Here is a 23,745-nt window from a genome sequence, read left to right as displayed (position 1 = left end):
GCTGCAGTTGCTCAACTTTGCCATTGTAGTGTTAAAGCTCCCATAGACACTGTGTATATGACGGAGTGTCACTTGGTTTCAATAAAATTTTATTTACAAAAATAGGTGAGGGTCCACATTTAGCCTGCCAGCTGTAGCTTACTAAGCCCTGCTTTAGAGCAGAAGTTCTCAAACTTTTTAGTCTCAGTACTGCTTCAAACTCTTATTGAGGACTCCAGAAATCTTTATATATATATAGCTCATTATTTACTATTTTAGAAATTATAGATTAGGGACTTTAAATTATTTAGTTATTCACTAAAAATAACAATAATTAACCTATTATTTGTTAACAACATAAATAACAATTTTATGAAAAATAACTGTCTCTTCCCAAATAAACAACCACAAAAAATAGTGAGGAGTGTCATTGTTTACATTTTTTGTGAACCTTTTTGGTTCACAAAAAACAGCTGGAATCTCATTTCTGCTTGTTCATTAAATCTTTTACAATATCCCATGTCAGCCTGTGGAAAACTCTACTACATACTCATAAGAGAATGATTCTGAAAAAGACAAATTACATCTTAGTAATATTAAGAAAATAGTTCTGACCTTGCTGATCCTCTGAAAGAGTCTTGAGGTCCTCCGTAGGTCCCCAGACCACTCTTTAAGATCATTTCTCTTGGGCAGATTAGCCTCATTACTAAGGCTTGACTCGTCTGGGATGTCAAACGAATGTCTTAGGTATTTGAAGAGGACTTTCCACTTCGGTTATTGGGAGCTTTAATGATTCCTGGTCCTCTGTGACCGCTGGAAATTGTTTGGCTTACTGCTTTCCAGTAATTGTTCTTTCCCCAGTGCTTGTTCTTTGCCTATCCTTGTGAAGTTTTGCTGTATGCATGTTCATATTGTGTTCAGGCATAGAATGAAGGGGACCCCACACATATTTCTGGAGTTTTTTCTTTGTGTAGCTTATTCCTTGTCAATTCAGTAGACTGCTAGATTCTCTTTGGCGTCTCCCGCTTCACATTGCAGTCCCGAAATTGCCTGCAGCCAGAAAACCCAGTTGTTTGTAGGGCTCACCTCATTTATTTCCTTTCTCTCAGGACCTAGAGGCCTGTGCTGCCTGTTGCTCAGCATCTGTGGATGCTTCAGATATGTTCTCCAGTATTCTAGTAGTCTGTAGTGGGAAGGCAAGTCATGTAGCAGTTAACCTTCATGAGCAGACGTCTCGGACTTTCTATTTTATTTTATTTTATTTTATTTTATTTTATTTTATTTTATTTTATACCATATCTGCTGAAAGTTATGCGTTAAGTTCTCATATATCCTTTCAAAACATGGTCTTTGTTGTTGTAGTCTTCCGCGAAAACTTTCATTTTAGCATCCTGTTAACATTGATACAGAGGACATTTTTCACTTCTTATTTTGAGATGGAGTTTCACTCTGTCACCAGGCTGGAGTACAGTAGCACAATCTTGGCATAGCACCCTCCACCTCCTGGGTTCAAGTGATTCTCCTGCCTCAGCCTCCCAAGTAGCTGGTACTACAGGCACATGCCACCATACCCAGCTAAGTTTTGTATTTTTAGTGGAGACGGGATTTCACCATGTTGGCCAGGATGGTCTCGATCTCTTGGCCTCGTGATCTGCCTGCCTCAGCCTCCCAAATTTGGTCCTGGGATTACAGGCATGCGCCACCGCACCCAGCCCCCATTTTTCACTTTTATACTAGGAACATATATGGAAGAATATAGTTATTTATAAATATTTGCTTCTGATTTAAACAACTATGTGGACTCTATTTTGTCTCAACCTCTTGATAATGTATCTAGCATGTTAAGAAGAACGATTTTAAAAACATGTTTTATAACTATTTTGTTTTTTACATTTAGCTTTAAATGTAAAGGTATCGTCTATCACATACGTTTAGTTTTAACTTTTGTTCCTTAGGATTTATTAGTTACTCTTATATAATGTAGTCACGTAGACCTGGATTAAATTCTGGCTCTGTGCTTTACTAGATGTGTAAACAAGGACCGCTTGCTTAACCTGATGTGAACCTCAGTTGCTTCATCTGTAATACAGACACAGTAATGCTGTGTTAATTAGAAATCAGAACATCTAGTAGCAGAGCTTTTGATAATGGTGTTTTCTACAAGGTGGAAGTTTATTTCTTCTACGTCTTCGTGTAAGAGGAGCCTGGCAGTCCAGGAGTGGTATGGCAGCCTCACAGCGTGTTTGTGGACCCAGTTTCCTTCTCTTTTCACATTCCTTCATTCTTAGCTTGTAGCTCTTATCCTCAAGGTTATCTTATGGTCCAAGATGCCTACTGGAATTCCACCTATCATGTCCATATCCCAGGCAGCAGGAAGGAATAGATGAGAAAGGTAAAAGGGGCATGTTTTTCTTTTAAAGAAACCTTCTTTAGTACACACCATCATTTTGTTTAAATCTTACTGGCCATAACTTAGTCATATGGCTATACCTAACTTTAAGGGAAGTTGGATCTTTTAGCCAGATGTTATGAAGAAGGGAATAAAGGGATTTTAGGTTAGGCAACTAGGAATATCTGTCACTAATGTCTTCAATCAGAATTTCATGGGTTCCAAACCCAATGAGAAATTATTCAGTAGATGCTCGTATCTGTGGTAGCAGGAGGAGGCCAAAATACCAACTTTATAAAACAGACAGAACTGATGTTTGAGAAATATAACTGCATTATATCTTAGTCAAGTGTGTTTCCGAATATTGAACCCTAGAATTAAACAGTCTTACCCATCCAGTTATACCGCTAGACCGGGTAGCATGTGCCTCTATTAAATTGGTGGCCTGAAGGAACAAAGCAAATGTTTGGTTCCTGCCAGAAGCTCTTTCTCAGGAGAAAGCGTATAGTGAGTGAGGGGATACGGAGTGTCCAGGAGTGTTACTCATGTCATCAGAAATAGGGAAGTATTACCCTCTTCCTTCCCCGCTCTCGTAATATCTTAATGCTACGAATATAGCATGATGGCTGGCATATAGTGAGCATTCACTATGGAGTGATGATTATTATTATAATGATGGTTTTGAGCAGTTTGAGCTACTGCCTTCATGTGTAATAGTCTGTATGTTTAATCTTATCACATACATTGCTATTTGAAAAATAGCATGCTTTTCCATGAAATATTATTTTTAAAATTCATCATGAGATAAAATTGATAAATGGTTTTAAAATTTTTTACTCTACCCTTTAATTGTTTTAAACTTTTGGTGAGGTCACAGTTTCCTATGCAAATTCAATGAAACTATGTATATAGCAAATTATACATACGATTTCTGTGGGTACGTGAACCTTACGATAATAACTCATGGCTTAGAAAAAATCTAAAGAACTACAGACACCTACCTATTACTGTAAACGCGTATCAATGACTATTGAATGAGCTAAGCACAATTAATTAAAAGGAAGTTTTGGTTAAAATCATGTGAGGTCGACAGACACATTTTTTAATTTCAACTGTGCCCTCCTACTAGCTTTTTGACCTTAAGCCAGTTATTAACCTGAGTGTTATGGTTTTTTTTTTTTTAAATCAGAAAAACGGAGATAATAATCCTATTTGACAACATTGAGAAATAAATGAGACAATATAGAGCATTACTTCTGGGCCAGACACAAAATATTCACTTGCTCTTTGCTGTTACTGTTTTTATTATCATTAGTGTTTTTAGTATTCTTTGCTTTTCTAACCTTGCCCTGATCATCTTGAAGGCAGTGAATAAGGGTACCTGAATTTCACAATTTAGAAATGTAATTATTCTGAGCAAAAAACTTGATCCTTTAGATCTGCCTTTCTTTTCTTCCTTTTAAAAAAAAAAGTTCTTAAGAGCCATCTTCGTGATCTTTGATCTCTCCATAAGAAGAAAGATCATTTACTTCCTGCTTATGGCTCTTCAAGGAAAAAGGTCTTCAAAAATTTCCTGTCTTTCTTTGCTTCCTCTCCTGTCTCCTTTCTGGCTCAGCAGAGAGAAAGATGTCAGTTTGATACCTTTGGCCTCTTTTAAAAACCTAATAATGGTCTTTATCCTGTCAGCAGTTCCTGGGTATTTAGTGTTTTACCTCTTGATCCGAGGAAAAGTCCTTAGCTTTCCCTATTCCTTTCTAATGAACAGCTTAGGCTACAGAAGTTTGGTCTCCTTACTAAGAGCTACAGAGCCCCTGCTGTTTTTATAGGCTGACTTTTGACACAGAGTACTTCTGTTCAAGGAGCTCATTGTTACAAAGTTAGTGCCAGTTTATACTAGAACTTAACTTTTAAAGCACATGTAAATAGATTTCTTAATGGGTTTTTGGGTAAGTTTTTTAAATCACCTAGATTTTTTTTCCTGGTGGCCAATTAGCACATGCTCATTCCGAAAAATTGTTCAGAAACTATAAAAATCATACAGAAGAAAATAAAGATCTCCTATGGTCCCATCCCACGAAAACAGTCAGTTTTACTATTTTTGGGTAATTCCACCTAGGTCTTTTTCTATATACAAATATAGATTTACATGCCTTTAAAAAATTGTTGTTTTCCCCCAAATGTGATTCTTCTGTATATATTGTTTTATAATCTTATTTCTACTGTAACTATATATGTACATGATTATTTTAAATAGTTCTATAGCAGTTCGTTGAATGGGTATATTGTAACCAATTCCCTATTGCCATGGATATTTAGGCTGTTTTTAATTTTTTAGTGATTTAATCATAGGACAAGATTTTTCTGCATCCATTTTTTTTCTCCAAGGCCAGCCTTCATTAGACATCAATTTTTGAGTGATTGTGTTACTGTATTTTAATGCATTCTCAGAAATTTGAATTAGTAGGTCAAAGGTTGTGTTTCTACTAACTGGTGATGAAAACACCTTTTTCTAATCAAATTTGAATACTATCAGTCATTTAAATATTTTCCAATATGATGATAAAACTAATATCTCTGTGTGTTTTAATTTCTCTTTCTTTGATTATTAGACGTTGAACACATTTTCATGTTTTGTTGGCCACTTGTATTTTTTCTGAGGTTCGTTTTCTATTATATATTTCTTCTTTCCCTAGGATATGTATATTTTAAAATCAATAGCAAAAGAAAGAAAGAAAGAAAAAAAATCAACAGCAGAATTCTATTTCTTGCATTAAAACTAGGTTGTATTTTTTAAGAAAGGTAGTTTTCTCTTTGCTGGACTCAGTTCCTCACTTAGCTAGTTATTTTAAAGTATTAGTATAGGAAATGAAGTAAGTACTTAGTAAAGGAAACCAAACTTATGAGAATAATTTCTTTGTCTAAAATACAAACGAAGAGGATGGAAATCCTTAATGCTTGTTTGCATGATAAAGTACCTAATTTGCCTTAACTGATCCTTTGCTTGCATCTGGCTCTTGACCATGTTCTACATAGGAGATGTCTGTCTAATTAACATATTATCTGGACCTATATTTAACATATTATCTGGACCTATATTTTTACATTTTTCATTTTTGTTGAAATTAAAAGATATGAAAATGTTGATTCAAATACTCCTTTTAGCAAACTATGATTTTTAAAATCAGAAGATAAGATGCATTGGAAATCTTTTCATATGATGAAGTGCATGTTATTTTTACTTTATTGCTTTTAGAAGAAAAACAACAGTGAAGACATTATGTATTTATGCAGACTACAAATCTGATGAAAGCTATACTCCAAGCAAGATCTCAGTCAGAGTAGGAAATAATTTTCACAACCTTCAAGAAATTCGGGTATGTCTTTCAAATTTTTAAAAATATGTCATCCTTTAACTTTTACTTATTAGAAGATAATCACAGTTGACATTACATTAGACAGGTTGAAATGTTTATATATAAAAGAAAAATATTGGAGAAAACATGTTTGAGTGTAAAATTTTTTTCTTCTGAATTCTGATTGTTCTCTTTATTTTTTCCACAATATTTTATTATTGAAATTTTCAGACATACAGAAAAACTCAAAGAATTGTACAGTGAACGCCAGTATACTCACCTCTTAGCTTCTTTAGTTGTTAATATTTTGCTATATTTGCTTTATTACAACCTGTCCATCTAACTTTTTTGTGCATTTAAAAATAATTTGCGCATATTTGTCCATTTCACCCCAAATACCAGTGTGATATATTGGTAGAGTTATCAACATTTGCTTAATTTTCATTTGTTAAGATAAAATTTATGCACAATTTTGCATAATCTTAAGTATATTACTTGGTGAGTTTTGACAAACACATACATTTATATGTAATCCCAACTCCTGTTAAAATATAGAACATTTCCACCACTCCAGAGAATTCCATCATATCTGTTCCCAGTTCAGTCTTCATCCCTATCCTACCCTCAGAAATAACTATTATACTGATTTTATTGATTGATTTTTTTATCATAGATCCATATTGCCTGTTTTACAATGTCATATGAACAGAGTCATACAGGATATAACTTTTATGTATGGCTTCTTTCACTCAGCCTAGGGTTTTTGAGATTTGTCCATGTAGTTGAATGTGTCACTGCTTCATTCTTTTTTACTTCTGAGTTGTATTTCACTGTTTGAATATACCACAATATATTTATCCTGTGTGAAGTTATTAGGACAGTGCTTTAGTCCTGAAGTATTTCAGAGGTATTTTCAATGACTTTGACCTACATAATTGTGAAGCTGTGGCTGTTGACATTTTTTGGTCAGAAAATCATTAAGCCCAAATAATCATTAAAATCTGGTGGTTCTGAGAGATTTGGGAAGCACTTGTGATCTTTGAAAGGCCTCCAGTTAATTTGTGGTCTTGGCTCTTATTTAACTTAGTGTTTATATTAAGACGGTGTCTCTAAATTTATATGTTTTATCTGAGTTAGTAATAAAATACTTAATATAAATCACAGGTACTTTCATTGTTTTCTCATTAAATAAGTGTTGTTCTCATAAAATTTGCATATGTATTGACAAATAAGAACAGGTGAGGATACTGTCCAAGGTATTTTTGTTGTTTTGTCTTTTGAGATATTCATTGTTTTTTAAAAAATTATTAAATGTATGTATCATGTGCAGTATGATGTTTTGAAATATACATACTTTGTAGAATGACTAAATAAAGCTAGTTAACATATGCATTACTTCACATACCACTTTTTTGTGGTGAGAACTCTCAAAATCCACTCTCTTAGCAATCTTCAAGAATATAACACATTGTTTATTAATGTAGTCACTGTTATATACTGGATCTCTTGATTTTATTCTTCCTATTGAACTGAAATTTTGTACCCTTTGACCAACATCTCCCCAATCCCTCCTTCCATTATAGCCCCTAGAAACTATCATTCTCCTTCTGCTTCTGAGTTCAACTTTTTAATATTCCATATATAAATAAGATCGTGTGGTATTTGTCTTTCTGTGCCTAGCTTGTTTCATTTATCAATAGTGTTCTCCAGTTCCATCCACGCTGCTGCAAATGACAGGATTTCCTTCTCTTTAGGGCTGTATAATATTCCATTGGGTGTATATACCCCACAGTTTATTTACCCATTCGTTCATTCATTGATGAATACTTAGGTTGATTCTATGTCTTAGCTATTGTGAATAATGCTGCAGTGAACATGGGAGTGCCATCTTGCTGACATCTGAACTCAGGTTGTTTGTTACTTTGAGATAGCTTCTTGGTTTTGTTATAGACAATTATCTTAATTTACTTTTTTTTTGTGTGTGTTTTTTTGGAGACTGAGTCTTACTCTGTTGCCCACGCTGGAGTGCAGTGGTATGATCTTGGCTCACTGCAACCTCTGTCTCCCAGGTTCAAACAATTCTTATACCTCAGCCTCTTGAGTAGCTGGGATTACAGGAATGCGCCACCATGCCCAGCTAATTTTTTCTATTTTTAGTAGAGACGGAGTTTCGCTGTGTTGGCCAGGCTGGTCTCGAACTCCGGCCTCAAGTGATCTGCCTCTCTCGGCCTCCTAAAGTGCTAGGATTACAGGCGTGAGCCACCATGCCTGACCCTTACTTTTAAGAAACCCTTCTTGAAAACTAATTTCAGCTTCTGAAAAATTGAAAAATTGTTGTAAATTAAATAGTTTTCTTTTAATTTAAAAACATTTCTTCTTTTGTCTGACAGGCCATGCTGGTTGATGTGTACTTCCTGTGCTTGAATAGATTAATAAATAAATCAGCTCTTAGTCTTCTTAAGTTTTTCTGTTCACCCAGTACTTTTTAAATTCAGAATATTTAAAATTTTTTTTAAATCATAATCTTTTTTTTTTCTTTTTTTGACAGAGTCTTGCTCTGTCACCCAGGCTAGAGTGCAATGGCCTGATAGCTCACTGCAGCCTCTGCCTCCCAGGTTCAAGTGATTCTGCTGCCTCAGCCTCCTTTGTATTTTTAGTAGAGACAGGGTTTTGCCATGTTGGCCAGGCTGGTCTCGATCTCCTGACCTCAAGTGATCCACCCACCTCGGCCTCCCAGAGTGCTGAGATTACAGGTTTGAGCCACCGCACCTGGCCTCTTATTTTTGGACCAATTGACAGCCCTTCTTTTAGTCACATATCTGATACATTTAATCAGTGTTTAGTTCTATGATGACTTGATGTATTAGATTGTATTTTATTAAAAATTTCACATTACCAAATGATTGGATCACTCATATTGATAAGCCTTTTGTAAGTAGAGTTGGCTTGTTTTGATTTATAACTAAAGATTTATCATATAGCTCCTCAGGCAGTTGTGTAAGTGAAACACTAGCAATGAAATGTTTTGATTTGATATACGTGGTATATATTTGAAACTTCCACTAGATGTCACTGTTGTCCTTTATTTTCTAGTTTCGTAGCCTATTTGTAATAAGTTCAAGACCTCAAGTAATCTTAGTTGTACTTGTTTTTCCTAGAGAATATATATTCAAGAACTCTTTGATGCATTTTTGGGAAGTGTACATATTCATATGAAATTTCTAGGTATCTGTATTAAAGATGTTTTGTATTCTATTGTAAATTTTACTGACATTAAATAAGGATTTTGAGAAGTTAACAGGAGAAACTTTAAGCGATATTTGGACCTTGTAAAATACTTTTAATCTAGTCTTTGCTTCTGTCATCTAAGTGCTGAAACTTTAGCCATATAGAAAAAGAGCTCTTATAGGTAGTCTCTTAATTTTTTCTAAGTGTGTTTATATTTCTGTTTAGTGACCACATAGCCTCATGAGACCAGTAATACAAAATATTACCAGGTGATAATGTGAGTTGTTTTCCTGGAAAACTTAATGAACATACTACTTTTCTGCCATAGTTCTTACTAAGGAACCATAATTTTTGGATGTTGCTTTAAATTATTAGTGCCTAGCTTTTGCAGCTTGTGATATGAATACTTTTATCTTTTAATTATACATCTTTTTATGAGATTTATACTGTTTACCTTTTTTTCTTTGTAAGTTAAATAAGAGCCTGATAGCACTTCGCTTTTTAAGGAAAGATGAAGCAGATCATGATTTTATTTTTTCTGTTATTCTACCACAATTTCTAAATATATAAAAAAAAACTTTGCTGCTTCTGACTCAGATACTAAAACAAGTAATTAAAATAGTGTGAACTTTTATGAGGTTTTTAGAGTCATCATTTCATTAGTTATAGTACTGATTTAACTGAGTGGAAAATCCACCTAAATCTTTTTTATTTTTCCATGGATGTTTGCCCACTGGAGGGTGTAGTGTAGTGTGTATTGAAATGTTTTAATAGATTTTCCTTTTTTTTCACTAGAAATTATGAATTTGTTTACTTGAAATGCTTATTTTTTGTAATTGTTGATTTGAAGTAGTAATTTAAAAAATAGTCTAAGATGAGAAAAGCATATAGCTACCTTATTTAGCAATAAATTATTCTTTTTCTATCCTATTTATTTTCCTTCATTTTAGTTATGAAGCATGTATTGTATCTAGATCTTTGTTACTTCTATTGATAACTCTCTACAAAGGCATCAGACCCTTCCTTTAATACCCTAGAATGTGTATTTTAACCACTATACCTGAGGACTTAAATTGAACTTCCTTCTGATACTAAAACTGGATTTGGCCGAACAGAATATTTTTAATGACAAAATTGAAATTATTTATGCTTCTCGTTCTACTTTCTTGTATTCAAAATATCCCATTCCACATAAATTGAAAACCAGCAATTTAAGAACATTTTATAAGATGTTTGCAATTTATTGCTTCTACACAAGAGACTATTTCTATATAGAAGTGATAATTTAGCATTTCTGAGTCTACATTGTCTTTCTTTGCAGAATGCTTCATCTCAGTTGGGTTACTTTTGTGCATGAATTCATGTTATTCAAGAGAAATTTTCAAATCACGATGGCAGTTTTTAAGTTCTTAAATCCCTTGCATTTTAGCATTATGTTTTGATTTAATGTTGTTCTTTTCTTTTGCTCTCAGAAGGGAAAATAATGTGTGAGATATTTTTTTTTAATCATTTAGAGCAATGGACTAAAGAACATTATATTTTAGATGTGATCATTATAGCATTTTAGAAAATATCTCTAGCTGAAATTCAAGGATAGTCCTTTTCAGTTTGCTAACTAGTTATTGTTGTTTTTAAAAATTATTGTAGAATATTTTGTACTTAAATATGAAACTAAAGTGTTTTTTTAGACACACTGTGACAGTTCTCAAATTATTTCTATATTGTTATATGAGAAACAACTTGTTAAGGTTAAGTAGATACTTTCAGCATATGTGAAAGTCGTCCTTTGGTTTATTGCTTCTAAAATTTGTGGCCACGAAAGGATAAAATATTGATAGAGCACAAGAGCACAAGATCGAGTACTTAAGTGAATTTTAAGCCCTGTTTTTGTCTTCAGATAATAAAGCTGTTACCAAGTGATTTTTTTTTTAAAGGAGGCTTGAAATAAGTCTTCAGTGTTAAAGAGAGCTGTAATATTTTCCCATGGTTTCATGTGGCCTTTCGCAGTCTACTTGTGTCTTATTTCAGTAGCACAACCATGTGAGTCCATATATGGTACTTTGACAGAAGTGGTTAATATGTCAGTTCTTCTGATAAAATAATATTTCCTATTAAAATTTGGGTTCTGCTAATGTATGTGATAGAGTAAGAAGATGCAGACAAAAGCTCTGGCTCTATTTGTTGATCCCCAAATCTACTTATATTTGCTTTCTTATGAGGGGCCTATTTTAAACAATTTGATATAAAGTGGAATGACTTAGGCGGTATCTATAAACATAAATTGGTTTGATAAGACAAAGTGTAATTTATCAAGTCTTTGGAAAAATAGTTTTTTGTTGAATTTAGCTAGTTTAAAAGATTTTTTTTTTTAAATTAGTTTCATAACTAACTTTAGTTCATCTTTGAAGTCATTGTAGAATGTTTTGGTGTGATACACATAATTTTTAGGCCAAAAAATGTTATCTTCTAACCTTCTCTAAAAGCAATATATAGAATTTTTGAAAACTTTTATTTATTATTATATGCATCACCTATTTCCAAAATGGAGTTGAGGTAACTATGCATTTGGGGTATATTTCCTTTTGGAACTAAAATATGTTATACAGAAAAGTATCATCTGTATTTTTAAGAAGAAGTATTATCTATATTTTTAAGAAACTTTATTGTATCTTGTTTTTGTTTGACCACAAACTTATACTATAGATTATTTAAGAGATGTAGTCTGGCATTTCATACAAAACAGATTCATGCTTTATTCTGTGAATAATGCTGTAGGGCCTGCTAAGTGCCAGGTACTGTATTAGATACTGGGGATACAATAAAGTCACAGTTTCTGCTTTTGAGCACTTCATAGTCTCATGGAAGAGTATGCAAAAAATTCTCAGTTGCCATATGGTATAGTAAGTACCTGGAGGTGGCTATGGGAACACAATGGAATATTGTGTTTAAAAACACAATATTGTTTTGTGGTTTTTAAAGCCCAGTGGTTTAAAAAACTGAAGAGGTTGATGGTTCAACTGACTGTTTAGGATAAATACAAAGCCTATTCAGGTGCAAAATCAAGTGGAGGCATTCTAGCAGGGTCATGATGTACATAAAGGTATGGAAGCACAGTAGCATGGTATAGTGACAGAAGTGCAAGTAATTCAGTCTGCCATGGAAGCTGGATAGGTCTGAGGGAGTGGTAAGAAAGACTGGAGAAGTATTTATTCATTCAGCACATTTGTTGTGATGTAACATGGTTCCCATACATAAGTTTATATTCTTGTAGGGAAATAAATACAGTATATAATTGTTTCAGTGAAAATGTATAGTCAGATTGTACGTAATGTCAGACATTAAATGAGGAAACATTGACACAGCTTAATCATGGGAATGGGGGAGCTGTAGCACCTAGAGACCAGGTAGGTATAATATTAGCCAGGTAAAAATTATGAGGATTTAATTAAGGCTACAGCAGTTGGGTTCCCTATATTTGAAATAAATTAAAAGGACTTGTGACTGATTGCTACCTGGGATATATTCAGAATATTGGGTAGGATTTGAGTACGTAGAAAAGGGCATCTAGGATTCTCAGCTTAGGCAAGTGGTTGAAAGTTGGCGTTTACTAGTAATGGCATACAGAGAAGGAACATTCTGAGGAGGAGGGGCAGAGAGAAAGGGGCTTAGGTAATGAGATTAATTTTAGTCACTGATTTCTGGTGTCTCTTCAAATGGAGGGATTTTCAGTAGGTAGTCCATGGATAGTAGGGTATGGTATATGGATCTGAACTTAAGGAAAGAAGTTTGGGTTAGAGATACAGATTTGGGAATCATCAGTGTGTAAATAGAAGTTTAGATATAAAAGAAGAGTGCTAGGGCTGGAACCATGAAGATGCCAATATTCAAGAGTTGGTTAGGAAAAGGCTATCCAGTGAAGAAAGCTGAGAGGAACTCTCAGAAAGATGAGAAGAAAATTAAGAGAATATGTTGTCATATTCTCATATGAAGTCAGGATTATCTAGGCAGATAGGGACTGAAACATTTCCTCTATTTTATGTTTTAATAGGCAGTTTACTTAATGTAATTTACTTAATGCAGTTCTGAACTAAGGTAGTTCTTAAAACTTGTTTAAGCACTCTTTGGAGTAATTGTTTCTAAATTTATAGATTGGGGACTAATGAAATGATTTAATAGTAGGAATTCCATCTTATTATAATATTTGTGCCAAATAAGATGATTCTGAGGAAGATTCTTGTTTTGTTTCATAATGTGTTGATTTGGAAGGTTTTGTACTGCTAATGCATGCTTAAAGTAAAGTTAGAAGTTGATGAATTTTCTTTCAAGAGCATTGTCCTGTAAGGTCACTTTTTTCAAGTAATCTTTTGCAGCAGTTATAGACCTACACTGTTTCTTTTAGGCAAAGTGGCAATGGTAACAGCCTAGGGCAAAGAAGACAAAAAACCCACAAAATCTAAAAACCCTTTATTTAACCATATGACAGGATATGATTCAAGAGAAATATGCATTTTACTTATGAAAATGAAAATGACATGGTTTTAGAAATGCAGATTATCAATCCCTCTTATAAGGAAAACATACTGGGAATATAGCCTGCTGGTCAGAGCAGGGGTGGGCACTTGGCTGAGAACCTAGCATAGTGTCTGAAACAGTAGGCATTTAATTAAAAAATTGTCAAGTAACCATACTGTTATAGGACCCCACCACTTACCCAAACTTGTTAACCTTTGGGTCGGGGATTTCCACACTATAGTCCCTTCAGTGGTCGCCAGAAAGATGTTACAAGGAAAGAGATCCCAATCCAGACCCCAAGAGGGGTTCTTGTATCTTGTGCAAGAAGGAATTCAGGGCAAATCCATAAAGTGAAAGCGAGTTTTTTAAGAAAGTAGAGGAATGAAAGAATGGCTACTACATAGAGCAGCCCTGAGGGCTGCTGGTTGCCCATCTTTATGGTTATTTCTTGATGATATGCTAAACAAGGGATGGGTTATTTGTGCCTCCCCTTTTTAGACCATATAGGGTAACTTCCTGACTTTGCCATGGCATTTGTAAACTGTCATGGCGCTGGTGGGAGTGTAGCAGTGAGGACGACCAGAGGTCACTCTCGTGGCCATCTTGGTTTTGGTGGGTTTGGGCCAGCTTCTTTACTGCAGCCTGTTTTATTAGCAAGGTCTTTATGACCTGTATCTTATGCTGACCTTGTATCTCATCTGGTGACTTAGCATGCTTTAACCGTCTGGGAATGCTAAATCTCAGCTTCATTTTACCCAGTTCCTATTCAAGATGGAGTTGCTCTGGTTTCACACGCCTCTGACAATACCAGCAGTTCATAGGCTTGCCATTGACCCATGCTAGTGTAGTTTGCTTCAAAGAGATTATCTGGGCAAATCAGATTCCCTGTCTCAGACATTTTAAAAACTTTTTTAATTGCAAAAAACATATACCACAAAATTTACCACCTGAACCATTTTTTATGTACAGTTAGTTCAGTAGTGTTACATATATGGTATTCACGTGGTTGTGAATACACATTTCCAGAACTTTTTTGTCTTTCAAAACCAAAAATCATAGTCATTAAATAACAACTCCCAGTTTTCCCCTTCTCCAGGCCCTGGTGAGCACTGTTCTAGTTTTTGCTTCTGTGAATTTGACTGCTTAAGATACCTCATAGAAGTGAAATCATACAATATTTGTCCTTTTTTGACTGGCTTACTTCACTTAGCATAATGTACTCAAGGTTCATGTTGTATCATGTGACAGGATTTCCTTTATTTTTTTATTTAATTTATTTTTTATTTTTTTGAGACAGTCTGGCTCTGTCACCCAGGCTGGAGTGCAGTGACGCGATCTCGGCTCACTACAACCTCTGCCTCCTGGGTTCAAGTGATTCTCATGCCTTAGCCTCCTGAGTAGCTGAGACTACAGGCACACACCTCCATGCCCGGCTAACTTTTGTATTTTTGGTGTAGACAGGGTTTCACCATTTTCTGCAGGCTAGTCTCGAACTCCTGACCTCAGGTGATCCGCCCACCTCAGCCTCTCAAAGTGCTGGGATTACAGGCCTGAGCCACCTCACCGGCCTCCTTTTTTTTAAAGACCAAAGAATATTCAGCAGGTACAAAATGTATGTACTTCATTTTGCTTATCTGTTCATCTCTCAGCGGTCACTTGGGTTGTTCCCACCTCTTGCCTAATGTGAATAGCAGTGCTGTGAACAGTGGGTGTACACGTATCTTAAGATCCTTTATTCAGCTCTTTTGGGTATGTATGCAGATGTTGGATTTCTGGATTACAAGTTAGTTCTATTTTTAATTTTTTTGCCTTAGAAATTTAACTCAGAAGAAACAGTGGCAAAGTTAGCATCGGCATGATCTGATACTGAGAGAGAGTGATATGGAAAAGGGTGGGTAAGGTGAAGGGCCATGTGCAAACTGAAGTTATAAAGTAGAAGAGTACAACTTTAAGATACGGGAAGACACAGAATGGTGTAGAATGAATAAAATAGATGCAAAGGTAGATACCTAACAAGGAGAAAGAACAATAAACTTGAGCAAGTGGCTGGGGTCTCTAATAGTCTTCATTTACTGACCTCTTTCATACTTGACCACTTTTTCCTGAGTTCCATGGACACACACATGCACACACACACGTGCGCTGCACACACACACACACACACACTATTCAGTACGTCCCCTCATCCTGTGGTAAGTTTTTTTTTTTTTTTTTTTTTGAGACAGAATCTCGCTCCGTTGCTCAGGCTGTAGTGCAGTGGCGTGATCTTGCTTACTGCAAGCTCCGCCTCCCGGGTTCACGCCATTCTCCTGCCTCAGTCTCCCTGGTAGCTGGGAATGCAGGTGCCCGCCACCATGCCCGGCTAATTTTTTGTATATTTTTTTTAGTAGAGACGGGGTTTCACCATGTTGGCCAGGATGGTCTCGATCTCCTGACCTCATGATCTGCCCGCCTCGGCCTCCCAAAGTGCTGGAATTACAGGCGTGAGCCACCGTGCCTGGTGTGGTAAATTTTGCGTAAATATTTTTGGCAACTAACATGTTGCTGATTAAAACAGTAGTAATTGGGCCGGGCACGGTGGCTCAGGCCTGTAATACCAGCACTTTGGGAGGCCGTGGCGGGCAGATCACGAAGTCAAGAGATTGAGACCATCCTGGCCAACATGGTGAAACCCCATCTCTACTAAAATTAGAAAAATTAGCTGGGAGTGGTGGCGAGTGCCTGTAATCTCAGCTACTCAGGAGGCTGAGGCAGGAGAATCACTTGAACCTGGGAGGCAGAGGTTGCAGTGAGCCAAGATTGTGCCACTGCAGTCCATCCTGGTGACAGAGCGAGACTTCGTCTCAAAACAAAACAAAACAAAAAAACACACAGTAGTAATCAGCTGAAAGTGCTGCAGTAAATCTTGCTGAAACTACCTGCTGAAGCATTTTATCATAATTTAAAAGTATATCTTAATAGAGGTGAGCCTACTTAGGAACCTCATTTTTTTTCCAGCCTCATGTTTTACATGTGATAAATGAAGAATCAATGAATCTTCAAGTCTCAGGATAAAGGAATGAGAATATTGAAGGAGAAACTGCAAATAAAAGACAATGCATACTTTCCTGTGTCCATTTCTCTTTCATAAAGGAATTAAGAGAATTCTTCATACAAGGATTTGTAGATATTTGGGAACCTTTCCTCTTGCATTTGAAATTATAGTTGATGGTACAAAACAGAAACCGTAGCTTAGCCATCTCACCACTTTTTTAGAATCAGTTACCTACTTTGTAATTAGATAGCTAATTAAGAATGATAATTAGCTAATTGGATGGCCTACAACTAGTCTTGATTTCTTATACTTAAGTAGGACAGAGGCAGTACGTAGAGGAAGCTTTCTAAGAACTTACAGTGAGAAAAGATCTAGATTTAGACTAAATGGTACCTTAAGTATGAGGCAATAGTAGGGAAATTGTTCAGATAATATGTTAGCTATCTATTTTAATCTTTATTGAGCCTAAAGTCTTTAGGTCTTTAGATTTAATCTTGTTCCAAATAAACATGTTTCCTGAGTAGCTATGTGAATTTTCTGTTACTTGTTTTTGATAATGAAAAGATTAAATTCTTGTTCTGGTTCTTATATCTCTTGTAAGTTCCCATTCTTTGCCACCAGATAAATAAAACATAATGGCAAGTCCCTCATATTGAAAATATATAATCTCTAAATCTTCTTCCTCATCAGTCAGGATAAGGTTTGTTAGGGTTTGCCTGGCACATTCAGCTAAAATAATAATAGTATTTATAGTACACTGGCAACTGCTGTTTTTCCTACTTCTTCCCTGAGACTGTATATATGCTGCTAAAGAAATGAGATTTTTATAATAAATGAGTATCCTCTTTTTTTTTTTTTTTTTTTGAGACAGAGTCTTGCTCTGTTGCCCAGGCTGGAGTGCAGTGGCATGATCTCGGCTCACTGCAGCCTTCACCTCCCAGGTTCAAGCGATTCTCCTGTCTCAGCCTCCCGAGTAGCTGGGATTACAGGTGTGCACCACCACACCTGGCTAAATTTTTGTATTTTTAGTAAAGATGGGTTTTCACTGTGTTACCCAAGATGGTCTCAATCTCCTGACCGTGTGATCTGCCCGCCTGGCCTCGCAAAGTGCTGGGATTATAGGCATGAGCCACCGTGCCCAGCCCCCAATATTTTTTTTTAATAGGAAAACCTTTCTAATTTTATAATAGAAATCAATATAGTTATTTATAATTGAAACTTATAACCAGTAACAACTAAAATACTATTTTATTGTATTAGTATATCTATTTTATCTGTGAGAACAACTAAAATTAGAAAATATGCAGATTCCACCTCTGTGAACTGGTTAGGCTAGTGTTATTTTACTAATTTTTAAATTTAGTTTTTTAAATTGACAGAAAATTGTGTATATTTATGGTGCTTATAATGATGTTTTGATATTTGTATACATTGTGGACTGACTAAATCAAGCTAATTAACATAGGTAATACCTCACTTATATGTCATTTTTTGTGGTGTGAATGCTTAAATCTGTCTTAGCAATTTTCAAGTATACAATATATTATTATTAATTGTACTCACAGTGATGCACAGTAGATGACTTCAACTTATTTCTTATGCCTCACCGAAATTTTATGTCCTTTGACCAACATCTCCCAACTGTGCCCCTTACTCCCAGCCCCAGGTAACCATCATCCTACTCCCTGCTTCTGTGAGTTCAACTTTAGATTCCGTGTATAAATGAGAACATGCAGTTCTTTTTTCACTCCAATTTTTAAAAATATTACTTAAAATCATATTTTCTTTAACATACAGTTTTTCAATTTTGTAGGAATTAACCTAAGTAATCAGACTATGTGAAATCCTCTGAGGTTGACTAAAAGGTACTCTGTGATTATTTAATAGATAGTGTCCTTAGACTAAATTAAAATTTTCAGGGAAATTATAATATCCTTCAAAGTCCTGTTGGCTCCTTCTCTCATTTCACTTAATTATGGTGAATCTGGCCAATCCATATATATAGTTTACATATAATGTCTCTTTACAATAACCGTATGCAATAATAACTATGTGGCTGTTGGTTTATTCCTCTAACTGCATGAATTTTTCATGAATTCTTTGAGATTCGTGAAAAAAAAGAATAGTTCTTTAAAAATTACCGCATCCATTTTCTTTGTCTACTAAGTACTACACAGGCCTACCTCATTTTATGCTTTTCACCTTATTGCACTTTACAGATAACTGCATTTTATTACAAATTGAAGCTTTGTGGCAACTCTGTGTCAAGGAAGTCTGTTGGCACCATTTTTTTAACAGCGTGTGCTCAATTCCTGTTTCTATCACATTTTGGTAATTCTCACAATATTTCCAACCTTTTCATTATTATTATATCTTTTATGGTGATCTGTGATCAGTGATTCTTAATGATACTGTTATAATTGTTTTGGGACCCCATGAACCATGCTCATATAATATTTCAAACTTAATTGATAAATATTGTGTTCTGACTACTCCACCAGCTGGCTGCTTTCTTCTCTCTTTCTCTCTAATTGTGCTTCCCTATTCCCTGAGACACAACAATATTGAAATTAGGCCTCTAACTAATGATGATGGTTTCTAACTAAGTGAAAGAAAGAATTTCACATCTCTCAGTTTAACTCAACAGCCAGAAAGAATTAAGCTTAATGAAGAAGGCATGTTGAAAGCCAAGATATGCTGAAAACTAGGCCTCTTGCTCCAAACAGCGAAGTTGTGAATACGAGGGAAAAGTTCCTGAAGGAAATTAAACGTGGTACTCTAGCGAACACATGAATAATAAGAAAGCAATACAGCCTTGTTACTGATATGGAGAAAGTTTGAATAGCCTAGATAGAAGATTAAACCAGCCACAACATTCCCTTAAGCCAAAGCCTAATCCACAGTACGGCCCTAATTCTCTTCAATATTAGGAAGGCTGAGAGAGTTGAGGAAGCTACAGAAGAAAAGCTTGAAACTAGCCGAGGTTGGTTCATGAGGTTTCAGTAAAGAAGCCATCTCCATAACATAAGAGAGCCAGGTGAAGCAGCAAGTGCTGATGGAGGAGCTGTAGCAAGTTACCCAGAAGATCTGGCTAAAATAGTTGATGAGGGTAGATACACCAAGCAACACATTTTCAATGTAGACAAAAAGCCTTCTACTGGAAGATGCCAAGTAAGATTAGAGAGGAGAAGTCAATGCCTGGCTTGAAAGCTTCACAGGACAGGCTGGCTCTTTTGTTAGGGACTGATGTAGCTAGTGACTTTAAGTTGAAGGCAGCTCTCACTATTCTAATAATCTTAGGGTCCTTAAGAATTATGCTAAATTTATTCTGCCCATGTGCTATAAATGAAAGAACAAAGCCTGGATGACAGCACATCTGTTTAGAGCATGGTTTCCTGAATATTTTAATCCCACTGTAAAGACCTACTGCTCAGAGAAAAAGATTTATTTCAAAATACTATGCTTGTTGACAATGGAAATAGTCACCCAAGAGCTTTGATGGAGATGTACAAGGAGGTAACACAACATGTATTCTGCAGCCCGTGGGTCAAGGAATAATTTTGACTTCCAAGTCTTACACATTTCTTAAGGCATTAGCTGCCATAAATAGTGGCAAATGATCTGATGGATCTAGGCAAAGCAAATTGAAAATCTTCTGGAAATAACTTACCATTCTAGATGTTACTGAGAATATTTGTGATTCACATGAAAAGGTCAAAGTATGAACATTAACAAGAGTTTGGAAGAAATTGATTCCAAGCCTAATGAATAACTTTGAGGGTCTAAAGGCTTCATTGGAGGCAGTAACTGCAGATGTAGTGGAAACAGCAAGAGAACTACCATTAGAAATGGAGCCTGAAGGTCAGGTGCATTTTGGGAGGCTGAGGTGGAAGAATCTCTTGATCCCAGGAGCTCAAGACCAGCCTGGGCAACATAACAAGATCCCCATCCCTACAAAAGAAATTCAAAAAAGTTAACTGAGTGTGGTGATGCACATCTGTAGTCCCAGCTACTTGGGAGACTGAGGTGGGAAGATTGCTTAAGCCCGGGTGGCGGCAGTTCCAGTGAGCCATGATTATGCCACACTTCAGCATGGGCTACAGAGAGAGACCCTATCTCAAAAAAACAAAAAGAAATGGAGCCTGAAGATGTGACCAAATTGCAGCAATCTCATTATAAAACTTGAACAGGTGAAGAGTTGCTTCTGATGAATGAGCTAAGAAAGTAGTTTTCAGCACCAAAAGCAATGGCAACAAAAGCCAAAATTGACAAATGGGATCTAATTAAACTAAAGAGCTTCTGCACAGCAAAAGAAACTACCATCAGAGTGAACAGGCAACCTACAGAATGGGAGAAAATTTTTGCAACCTACTCATCTGACAAAGGGCTAATATCCAGAATCTACAATGAACTCAAACAAATTTACAAGAAAAAATTAAACAACCCCATCAAAAAGTGGGCGAAGGACATGAACAGACACTTCTCAAAAGGAGATATTTATGCAGCCAAAAAACACATGAAAAAATGCTCATCATCACTGGCCATCAGAGAAATGCAAATCAAAACCACAGTGAGATACCATCTCACACCAGTTAGAATGGCCATCATTAAAAAGTCAGGAAACAACAGGTGCTGGAGAGGATATGGAGAAATAGGAACACTTTTACACTGTTGGTGGGACTATAAACTAGTTCAACTATTGTGGAAGTCAGTGTGGCGATTCCTCAGGAATCTAGAACTAGAAATCCCATTTGACCCAGCCATCCCATTACTGGGTATATACCCAAAGGACTATAAATCATGCTGCTATAAAGACACATGCACACGTATGTTTATTGCGGCACTGTTCACAATAGCAAAGAGTTGGAACCAACCCAAATGTCCAACAACGATAGACTGGATTAAGAAAATGTGGCACATATACACCATGGAGTACTATGCAGCCATAAAAAATGATGAGTTCATGTCCTTTGTAGGGACATGGATGAAACTGGAAAACATCATTCTCAGTAAACTATCCCAAGGACAAAAAACCAAACACTGCATGTTCTCACTCATAGGTGGGAATTGAACAATGAGAACACATGGACACAGGAAGGGGAACATCACACTCCGGGGACTGTTGTGGGGTGGGGGGAGGGGGGAGGGACAGCATTAGGAGATATACCTAATGCTAAATGACGAGTTAATGGGTGCAGCAAAACAACATGGCACATGGATACATATGTAACAAACCTGCACATTGTGCACATGTACCCTAAAACCTAAAGTATGATAATAAAAAAAAAACGAAAGTAGTTTTCAGTGTGTGAAGGTGCTGTGAACATTCTTGAAATGACAACAAAGAATTTAGAATATTGCATCATCTTAGTTGATAAAGCAGTGGTAGCACAGTTTGAGAAGACTGACTCCAATTTTTAAAGAAGTTCTGCTGTCAGCAAAATGCTATTAAGTGGCATTGCATGCTACAGAGAATATTTTTCATGAAAGGAATATTGAATAAATGAGGTAAACGTCAGTGTTATTTTAAGAAATTGCTTCAGCCACCTCAGCCTTTAGTAGCTACCACCTTAATCTGTCAGTAGCCGTCATCATTAAGGTGAGATACTCTATCTCCAAAAAAAATTACAACTTGTTAGCAATTTTTAGCAGTAAAATATTTTTTTGTGAGGATATGTACGTTGTTCTTTAGACATAATGCTATTACACACTTAATAGACTACAGTAGAGTATAAGCATAATATATGCACTGAGAAACCAAAACATTGTATGACTGACTCACTTTATTGTGTACTCACTTTATTGCTGTGGTCTGGAACCAAACCCACAATGTATTTGGGATATGCCTGTACTTATTTTAGATATAATTGCTAAAACTTTAAAACTTTATCTCAAAGTTGTATTTTCCTATTTATAAATTAGAACAAAGAGGTATTACACACAAAACTTGCATAAGAAATAACTGAGATACTGATAGTTTCAATTATTCCTATATCTTTGGACTATTCCTCCAATGGTTGAATTTCCCTTTTTTTTTTTAATTGGGGCTGCTTGAAAAACACATGTTCTTTAGCAATTTTGAATATTATTCTTTGGCAGCATTGTTTTATAAAATTGTTTTCATAGAATTTCTTCTTAGTATCCATGGACCTATATTGAGGGAGGTGGTTGGGGAGAAATATGTCTACTCTGTCAACTACCAATAGATGGTATTAGTAGTTGCTTCTATAGTTAAAAATTGACACGTGATTAAGCAGACTTAATAATGACCCTTTGGAAATGAATCTGTAAGTAGAAGAATCTCTATACTGTGTCAGAACCAGTAATGATACCCACTTCGTGTTGACTGTCAGGAAGCTTGAAACCAAATTTGTGACCCATGTGGTAACAATTGTATATATTTATTTCTATACACTAATCTTGGCCCTCAGTTATTTATTTTGTCATTTTATGGCATATTTCTTTTCAGGGCCCACAAATCTTTGATGGCTTTCGTTAGCACAAGGACATTACCTGTCTTGATCACTCATGTAGCTGAGTACCTACCACGTAGGTGCTCAGTTAATATTTGTGCAATTTATTTCTGCAGTGGCCTTTGATATTTATTTTAAAGATAGTGGAGGGGTGTCTGTTTTAGCTTTACTGAGGAAAAGAATCCAAGGCAGATTAGTTCTAAAACTGATTCTACTCTAGCAGCCTACTTTCTGATATAAGCATGTGATCTTAGAGAAGATAATAATGACCAAAGGGAATGTAATATAGCTTTGGGGAATATAGGGCAATCCTAATTTGCCTCTTATCATGGCCCAGAGGTTATGAGCTCTGGTTAAATATGATAAGGAAGGTACTTTAGGGAATAAAGAGAGACTGAGGAATGAGAAGAAATCTCTTTCTGCCTTCACTGTTCTACCTTAGTATTTAGGTAGCCACTTCACATTTAAGATAATAAAAGGGTAAAAATTGAGTCAAAGTTACTGTCAGCCAGTTTGTAAAATCTAGTTGAACAATAGCTTCATCAATTTAAAAATTTTATCATTTCTCTGAGGAAGTTTAATGAAAGGCATTGAGAAGTGTTCCTGACTTTAAGAAACTTATTTTGAATGAAGAGTTGCCTTGTGTTGAGAGAGAATTGTCTCTGAGGAGATTTAATGAAAGGCATTGAGAAGTGTTCCTGACTTTGAGAAACTTATTTTGAATGAAGATTTGCCTTGTGTTGAGAGGGAATTGTCTAAGGCAGATATGGAATTCAA

General features: G+C 35.7%; 1 protein-coding gene across 8 annotated transcripts in view; it reads left to right on the top strand.

The window, feature by feature from the left end:
* ANAPC10 (anaphase promoting complex subunit 10) overlaps window positions 1-23,745 on the top strand; it is a 396,428-nt gene that overhangs the window by 19,072 nt on the left and 353,611 nt on the right. For 7 of the 8 annotated variants that reach the window (XR_010120554.1, XM_055276025.2, XM_055276023.2 and 4 more), the window contains exon 4: window positions 5,622-5,742. Coding sequence is in view for 7 of the 8 variants with exons in the window: in XM_055276025.2 (XP_055132000.1) it covers window positions 5,622-5,742 (121 nt within the window). In the remaining variant the exon portion in view is untranslated. Of the gene's footprint in view, window positions 1-5,621; window positions 5,743-5,952; window positions 7,155-23,745 lie in introns of those variants that run through there. The other variant, XM_055276026.2, reaches the window with a different exon arrangement.

This window comes from Symphalangus syndactylus, chromosome 4 (assembly GCF_028878055.3).
Source record: "Symphalangus syndactylus isolate Jambi chromosome 4, NHGRI_mSymSyn1-v2.1_pri, whole genome shotgun sequence".
Taxonomy (NCBI): Eukaryota; Metazoa; Chordata; class Mammalia; order Primates; family Hylobatidae; genus Symphalangus; species Symphalangus syndactylus.
This window is presented reverse-complemented; position numbering and strand designations above follow the sequence as displayed.